Below are 8,834 nucleotides of genomic sequence, written 5' to 3'. Positions count from 1 at the left end.
AGTAAAATTGTGTATGGGAATCTCTTTTGTTATTGGAATTTATATTTGGAGTATGATGTTTAATACAGATTATACTGAACAGCGTGTGTTCAACTGAAAATTGCAACATTCTGTTATTGAATAAGTGTCTGTGTCTAAAGGAGATCCAAATTCTTTTTTCTTATCTGTCAATATTGAATTGTTTCCAGGTTAAGCTTCTTTTGGAAATGCTTGTCAAGAAATGTGGCATTGATGCTGTTAAGGCTGTAATGCCAGAAGAACACATGAGACTCCTTACTAATATAAGAAAGGTTTGTCAAATTGAAAAGGTGTTTATTTAGGATGCAATTTGTTATGGCTTCAGTTCTGATGTTATTCATTTTTGTTGCCACAGATCAAGGAGCGGACAGAGAGAAAATTTGCAGTTAACCCTGAGGAAACCAGATCTCATTTTTCTAAAGCAACTACTTCAAGGTTTGAGTTTTTCTCATTAGGATTTTGGTTTATGCATGTAGAAAGTCTTTGTACATAATACATTTGTGCTTTTATTCCCCTTTAGTTCTTAGATGAGTTTCATGCTTTAGCACTGTCTAATAGCCATTCCCAACTGAGTAGGTTTCAGTTCTTACTTGAAAGTCATGTGCCTTGCACAGCCACTGTACTATTGTGCTTTAATTAACGTGTTTGTTCCCAGGAATTATATTCTTTTTAGCTATAACAAATTATCCATGTTCTAGAAAAGTTACTTTTTGTGGTTTTGTGATCATTAATTTGTCAACCTCAGAGCTTGAGCCTTGTATCATTAAAAATAAAAGATGGGAAACTGTCCTCTCTCTGGTGTGCAACTTGTTTGAACTAATTGCTCTTTAAATGTTATAAGTTTTTGATGTCATTGTGCGAGAGTCGATGTCATCGAAATTCCGATGCAAGCATGTAGTTATAGGTTATTTTTTCTGGAAATTATTTAATCTGCACATGGGTCTTACTTTTGAGGGTTTGATTGATTTCAGGCTTAGCCGATGGAATCATACAAAAATATTTTCCGATTTTGGTGACGAAGACTCCGAGAACAGTGATGCAGAATACATGGATACAAAGACAGTTTCTGGTCGACGGAGCAAGGCTTCCTCACAGCTAAAGTCCAAAGCATCATCATTAAGGTTAGTTAACTAACATTTTCATTTGTGTGTTCATGATTGGTTGGAATACATGCACTTCATAAATGCCGTTAAATAATTTGCTCACTTAAAAATCAATAAATGAGGGCCACAAAGAACAAAGAAAAAAAAGAGGGCTGGGGGTGTAATTTTATAGTGCACAATGTCGAGTAGCCAGTGAATTTTTTAGGAGCATTTATTTGCCCTGGACAAACAGATGGCTGTGTACTTCAAGTTTTTGAAGAATATAGCTCCATTTCATAGTATCTATGCCTCTGTATTTTCTTGCAATTAACTGTGGCTGATATAGAATCACATATAATTCATCCAGGGTCCAGAAAAAGCGTAAAGCAGATAAGAGCTTGCCAGAAGATTTGTTTGACCAGTTAGAAGATGAGCCACTTGACTTACTTGATCGGCAGAAAACAAGGTCAGCTCTTAGATCATCTGAGCATTCCAAGAGAAAGTCAGAATCAGATGATGATCTGGAGATAGACTCTGAGGGGCGCTTGGTGATTCATGAGGGAGATAAACCAAAGAAGGTATTGCATTCAGTCCCTGATTCAGATGCAAGGAGTGAAGTAGGCAGTATTATGTCTATGAACTCCACAAGGAAAAACCAGAAACGTGGGAAAACGTCTGAGTCTGGATGGGCATACACTGGGAGTGAGTATGCTAGCAAGAAGGCAACTGGGGATGTGAAGAGGAAGGGCAAGCTTGAACCGTATGCTTATTGGCCTCTTGATCGCAAGATGATGAGCCGTAGACCAGAGCATCGGGCAGCTGCTCGGAAAGGTATGGCTAGTGTGGTAAATATGGCCAAAAAACTTGAAGGGAAGAGTGCGTCGACTGCTCTTTCATTGAAACCCATAAATTTTAAGAGTCAAAAGAAAGGCAGCAAGAAAACAAGGAAGTAAAAGACCATATACACTGTGATGAAATTGGTTGGGAGATATGCATTCCGGGTCGTGAAGATTTTTGTTAATAAATTATACTAAGTTATAGGCATTGGGTTTTTGGAAATTCATGTATCGGATAGTACAATGCTGTGTATATAATTACAGAGTGAGGGGAAGCTGGTCTTAGGAATTTTTCTTTTTTTCTTTTTTTTTTTATTGTCTGCAATTGATCTCATTTTAATTTGTTATCTTTGGGAATGGTATGATCTGGCTTATGTAATATGAGTACCAATTGAACGTCTAACACCTTTTACAAGAATGTGTTAAAGATGGTGTTTTGGTGGGAATGATCAATGCTTTATCACCAATGTGGGATAAAACATGAAATTAGGCAGTTAAATAGGGTTAAATCTTGGCTGGGAATCAATGTTCTCTTTATCTTTAATAAAAGGGAGAATGGGATTTTCTCACCCAAGGTTTGGCGAAATGACACTTTTCTACCCATCAAGTTTCAAAATGACACTTTTTTATCATTCGTCAGATTTTGTTAGTATTTTTTGTTAATATGTGATTTTTATATAACGAAAATACCTTTAAATGGTTTATTTCTTAATTAATTTATTATAAATTAAAATTTAATTAAGTCAAAATCTTTATTCGATTATTTATTAGTTTAAGTGTAAAAATATCTTTTTTTTTCTTTGTTTATTTAATTAATTATGAATATTGATTTTCTATGTCAATTAGTAAAAATGAAAAACATTATATTATGAAAAACATTATAAATTTATTAGATTATTAAATAGGAAAATAATAGACATCGGGAGTTGTGCAACGAATCTGTGCACCGAATAACGTGACATAATCCTGATCGTCGATTAATATTAAATTATAATTAATCGACGGTCAGAATTGTGTTACGTTATTCGATGCACTACTCCCAGTGACTGTAATATTACTCTATTAAATAATAGTGATGAGATATTGATGACATTATAAATAAATAAATATTAAAGTCATTTAATTTTAAACAATTCCATAGTATTACTCTTAACTTTTTTGATAAGGTTAACTATTTTTGCTTTTTTGACTTTTTGGCTAATTAAAAAATAATAAAAAATTTATAAAGTCAAATATTTAAGGGTATTTTTGTCTTTTCAGTAAAATATGAATAAAAAACATAACAAAACCTAACGAAGGGTAAGAAAGTGTCATTTTGAAACTTGAAGCCTGAAGGGTAGGAAAGTGTCGTTTCGCCAAACCTTGGGTGGGAACATGTCGTTCTCCCTTAATAGAACCCACAATATGACCGGTTTAAGTCAATGTTTAAACACACAACCTAGGGTAAAACCTGACAAAGTTGTCAAGTCTCGGGTTGACCAGTTTAACCGGTTTGATCGGCCAGTCAAACCAAGTGACAATTTTTAAAATTCAGCAAATACACCCTTGAAAATTATTAAGTTCTTATAAGTTTGAAATCTAGTAAACACATCCCAAATACAAATCGACAGATGACTAGTTGGCGACGACGACACCCCAAAAGCAATTCTAATTGTCTCTTGAGCCTATTCTCTTGAAAATTTACACAAGATTTAGTCAAAATCAATTTGATTTTGACTAGATCTCATCGACACTAGCGTCGACATTCCAAGCTAGATCTCGCCGATATTGACAAGCCTCCCCATCACCCTAAAAATACTCCCCTCTTTCTCCCTACCAAAACCCACCTCACCCCACCTTTGTTAGCCTCGCCAATCGCTGACAAAAGCCAACTATTGCCACCGCTAGTTTTTTTCGATTTCTGATCAATTCACTCATCAAAAATCAACTTTGTTGCCACCACTGCACTCAATGACACTTTCTCTTCAAAAGCATCAACATTCCAATCTTCAATTGTTCACCGATCATCATCATCCCAAATTCTAGAGTTTTGGATGAATAAGGAAAATGTTAACCCGACCCAGTGAAGCTCCCGGGTCCCACTTAAACCGGCCAGGATGGGCCAGGTTTTAAAACAGTGGTTTAAATTACAAGATGGGCTTACCGAAGAGAAAGTTAATACAAAACAGTGAAACAGATGGGGCAAAGCTATAGTTCGCCATTTTATCATTATACAAGTCGAAGGAGAGTCAATAATGAATCCTTTTCATTTGAGGGGTGGGACTGGGATATATTTCCTCAAATATCAGTTTCAAGTACACATGGGAAAACGAGAAACAGACTGGAATGCAACATACAGGTTAGCCTAGAAACTGCTAGCTTAAAATTCGTTACAATTTGAGCATCATGACAATTTGATCAGCCATCAACTTTTACATAAAAACAAGAAATCAAACTGCATGTAATGGTGGTTTGGTTCAGTGGCTCACATTTAACTAAATAAAGCCCCACTTTGGCAATTTATGAGAAAAAAGAAACTCTAGTAACAGTATAAGCTAGTTTCACAATAACCACATCTTGAACTCGGAGCATTGTCTTTCCTTAATCTTTGAGATATTCATCAGTCTTTCTGTGAAGCTACACTGTCCAATTAATATGTTTTTATGTTCACAAGCACTTGACTAATTGAACATATACCAAGATAATCTTCCTGGGTACTCTGCAAGATGTATTCAAGCCCTACCATCAGTATTCATCCAATCAAGAAGATTAAACAGAACTTAAAAAGTACTGCCTTCTATTTCTCTACATGTTAAGTTTTACTTCTTTCCCTGATGCAAATGAAGCTGAATGTCACCTGAGTGGCTTAAATATTATGAAATAGAAAAATAACAGAATGTCTAAAAATGAGTTACAGAAATGTGATATTACAATTACCCCTTTTCTAGTTCTTGGTGTGGTTTTTCTCCGTACCCAATTCCCATTTCTAAAAAGGAAGGGAAACAATGACATACCTTAGCCATAATACAGCAACAGTTGGAGTAGCAAAACAAGGTTTAAATTCACTTGTAAGGCACAAAAATGATTGATGAGTTGTGGCCACCAAATCCAAATGAGTTAGACAAAGCCACCTTGACCTCTAATCTCTCTTTATTGGGGCCAACTAGCACTCTCGTATCCTGGATTGGTGGGATTGCATCAAGNTTCTTCAAAATTACCAATAATAATTATGATGACAACAGAGTACCTTTCTGAAAGCACTTGGATTTGCTATGCCTTGGATTTGAACATCATCACTTGGAGGCCTTCTTACACCAACATTTTCTATTCTAAGAGAGTATACACCAAAAAAAGACTGCAAATAGCCTGATGGCAATACAAGTATTTTAAAGTTTACTGAAATCAGCTGATATAAAATAGAGATAAACTCTAAACTATTGGTAAGACAAAAATATTTCAACATCAATGAGGAAATATCTTTACTCAACAAGACTTTAAACAAGAGCAAAAACAGGTGGGAGAGAACATCTCTAGATGGCCCAAATGTACCCAGTCTTAGCTTTTCTTGGCTTTGGTGAGAGGCAAGACAATGTTTCAACAACATTTTAGCGAACTTTGCTACAAGGTTGTTGTTTTGGACAAACTGAAGTACAATAGTGAATACAAGTACGATTGTTGTTAGGGTACTCAATCTCTAAGTATACTGTATTACTGAACTCGATAATAGCATATAACTACAGCAACGTAACTTATGCAACCGATCCTTCAGAATGTTTGATCTATCCTTGATATCAAATGGTAAAATTAAACCCTGGTCGAGCCCTTTATAAACTCAAAGAATAGCATAGCAACAATCACGCCACAAATATCGTAGATTAAAAAAATCACACCAAAGCTTTTACCTTGTTCAATCACAATGTCCCTAACTGAAGGCAACAAAACATGCTTCTCTTTCTTTAATTCACCAAAACATGGAAATGGCACCGGCCTGGTAACCTGAGCTAAAGAAAAAAAGTATTATCCAACAGAAGACATACATACATAACTTGGCATGACATCAAAGGAATTAACATACAATTGAACAATATGTTTACAGCTTCAAACTATTTTATAAATTCCCGTCCAAATTGTTAATTTATAAGTAACATACAGTCGGCCTCAAATTATAAAATGATTAGCAAACTACACCTTTGAATCATAGAACTTTAAATGCAACCCAAAATATCAGTAAAAGCAACAAATGAAAACATAAAAAGTGAAAGAAGTGTAGTGAATTTACTTTATATACAATGGCATTTGGAGTGAGATAGAGCTTTCTGGAGCGGATATCTTTCCGTAGTATATATCTCCTTACAGGTAAATACAACAGCATGAACAAACCAATACCCCAAGCCAATATCAAAAGCAATGAATATAATACCCATCGAGCAGTTTGATATTTCACAAAATTGTCTTCTTTCTCCCGAAACGACGCCGTATACAAGACAGTATCACTATTATCGTCCTCAGCTTTTTCTATGTCTTTATCAGATAACAAACCCCTCTCCAGATTCTCAATTTCTACGACTTCATCTCCAGATCCCATCTGGGTAATCACAAAATCCCACACCTCAAATTTAACCCAAATCAAATTTCACCAACTAAAGTCGAAAACTATCTCTGTAAGCTCCTCTTTTTTTTCAGGCGTCGTTATGAAGAAAACCCAGAAACTAACTCGAATGGGTACAAGAATTAACAACAGAAGCTTACCGGCTCATCAACTGGTGGTCTTTGAGTTTCGATGTTGAATCCGAATCGAACTTTGAGTGTGTTATCAAATGGAGCGACCGGGAAACGAAAATTGTGTTCTCTGCAATCTTGACCGTTGGTATTAATTGGAGACGTGAATGATGTTGACTTGGGAGCGTTGGATGGTGATTAGGAAGTGAAAAGAACTTTCTTTGGAATTGAATAAATAAGACCAGTAGGTGCGGACCGTGCGGTGTGGCGCTGTGCTGTGCCTCTGGTTTCTATTACATTTTTTACTGCTTTGGGACAGTCAGTCAATGTCAATCACGATAATCGTACTTACGCATTGTAGTTGCAAAAATCAAAATCCATTTCATCGATTAAATATAATAAAACATAAATTATTTCCTTTAATTCTACCCACAAAACAGTTGACTTTATACCTTAATTTCTCTATTTTCTCAGTTTCATTACAAACTTTGTTTAGTTAGTGGATTGTATAGGAGTGATGATGAAAATGAGGGGTGCGTTTGGTGTAGTATTTTGGATAGGATTTTGAGGATAGTATTGGATTGTTGGATAGGGGAGTATTACGAGGTAAATTTGAAAAATTTATGAAAAAGCCCTTAGGTTTACTAATTTAATTAAAGACCCTACTATATAAAATGACAAAAACACCCCTACCACCTGCAGTGTCAGATTCCGGCCGCCACCGCCGGAATCTGGCTGGAAAATTTTGTTACAGCACAGACCGATCGGATCTGTGCCGCAACGCATCATTATGGCCTTTTCCGGCCAAATCCACCATGGATCTGGCCGAAAATGCCAGATCTACGGCCTGTTATGGCCGTCGACGGTCGTAAAGGCCAAAACGACGGCCATCTTTGGCCGTCAGCGACGGCCAAAGATGTGGCCGTCGTTTTTGGTCAACGACGGCCATTTCTTTGGCCGTCGCTGACGGCTAGATTTGGCCTTTTCCAGCCAGATCCGTGGTGGATCTGGCCGAAAAAGGCCAGATCGGTGTAATTCCGGCCATTTATGGTCGGAATTTAGGTCGTTGTACAGATTCCGGCTATCACCGGCGGTGGTTGCCAGAATCTGACAAGTTGGGTTGATGGGGGGGTTTTTGTTAATTTTTTTAAAAAAAATTCAGGGGGCATTTAGTGAAATTAATAACCTTATGGGATCTAAAAGTAATTAAAAAAAATAGGGTAATATTTCTGGAATAGTGTGCCAAACATTATTTGGAGAATAGGATTGGGAATATGGATAAAAATAGGGAGCCAAACGCACCCGAGAATGTTTCCTTGTAATGATAAATAGTAATGAAATATATATAATCATGTATATTTGTTATTATTTTGCAGCAAACGACCCAAAGATTAACAAAATAGCAATTTACCCCTAGTTTCATTATTCTAGATTTCTACCTTTAAAGTAACACCGTAGTTAACATAGAGTTTTGACAAAGATACAAATAATGTTTTACCAAACCCTTGAACCTTTGAGAGATTTTGTGCCGTATTTTGAAATCAGTCTAGCCACCGACTTTCACCACTTTTCCCACTTTTTTTCCCCTAAAGCCATCACCATCTACCCTTGAACCTCCCACACCAAAACCCCAACCTTTCCTTAGCCGAAACCAACCATCCCCACTGTAAAACGTCAGCCACAATTGGGTTTTTTTTATAGCAGGATTCTGACGGCCTCAACCCCAAACGACATTTCCCTGAAATCAGCTGTTCCCACTTGGAAAACACCAACACACTGGGTTTTTGTTACGTGGCGCGCGACTACCCTAGTGGATTCTTATGATTTTAGCATTCTAAACCCCAAACAACACACCCTTGCACTCACAGGTATCTCCCTTCAAAACCCCAACCTTCACGACCACGATTGTCTGTGTTCATCGCCGCGACTCACCTTATGGTTTTGCAAAACCAGTTGAAATTGGTGTTGATTAGAGGCTGTTTTTTTGAATTGTAAATTAAAATTTGATGGGTGTGGAATTGAATTGATTGGGTTATTTTTCTGTCTTTTCCCCTGCTGCCAACCACCCTTCTCTCGACCTCTCCCACGCAGCCACACTGCCACTTGTGTTAATTGCCCCAACCAAATTACCAATGACCACCATTTCAAATACAATAAAAGACCATTTTAGCCTTCAACTGTTAAAAAAAAAAAAAAAAAA

At 36.7% G+C, this 8,834-nt stretch overlaps 2 protein-coding genes across 3 annotated transcripts; one reads left to right on the top strand and one right to left on the bottom strand.

Moving 5' to 3' along the window:
- Positions 1-68: 68 nt before the first annotated feature.
- LOC116114834 (RRP12-like protein) lies at positions 69-2,202 on the top strand (the record flags this gene model as incomplete). Its single annotated transcript, XM_031400976.1, has 4 exons — positions 69-290; positions 374-453; positions 990-1,139; positions 1,468-2,202. Coding segments are annotated over 4 exons (1,038 nt in total), but the record flags the coding sequence as incomplete, so codon positions are not given.
- A 2,920-nt stretch (positions 2,203-5,122) lies between these two features.
- On the bottom strand, positions 5,123-6,843 carry LOC116114805. Of its 2 annotated transcripts, XM_031400955.1 has the most exons (4): positions 6,665-6,843; positions 6,195-6,500; positions 5,818-5,911; positions 5,123-5,281 (listed from the first exon to the last, which is right to left on the bottom strand). In XM_031400955.1, exons 2-4 carry the CDS (start codon positions 6,498-6,500, stop codon positions 5,130-5,132), a joined length of 552 nt encoding a protein of 183 aa, XP_031256815.1. In that variant the 5' UTR covers positions 6,665-6,843; the 3' UTR covers positions 5,123-5,129. The 2 variants fall into 2 exon arrangements, with proteins under 2 accessions (XP_031256815.1, XP_031256814.1); XM_031400954.1 differs by having other exon boundaries at positions 6,195-6,843.
- Positions 6,844-8,834: the final 1,991 nt, after the last annotated feature.

The sequence above is a fragment of the Pistacia vera genome, unplaced genomic scaffold (genome assembly GCF_008641045.1).
Source record: "Pistacia vera cultivar Batoury unplaced genomic scaffold, PisVer_v2 Contig723, whole genome shotgun sequence".
Lineage (NCBI taxonomy): Eukaryota > Viridiplantae > Streptophyta > Magnoliopsida > Sapindales > Anacardiaceae > Pistacia > Pistacia vera.
Note: the sequence above shows the minus strand (reverse complement) of the source record. Positions and strands in the feature narration are given on the sequence as shown.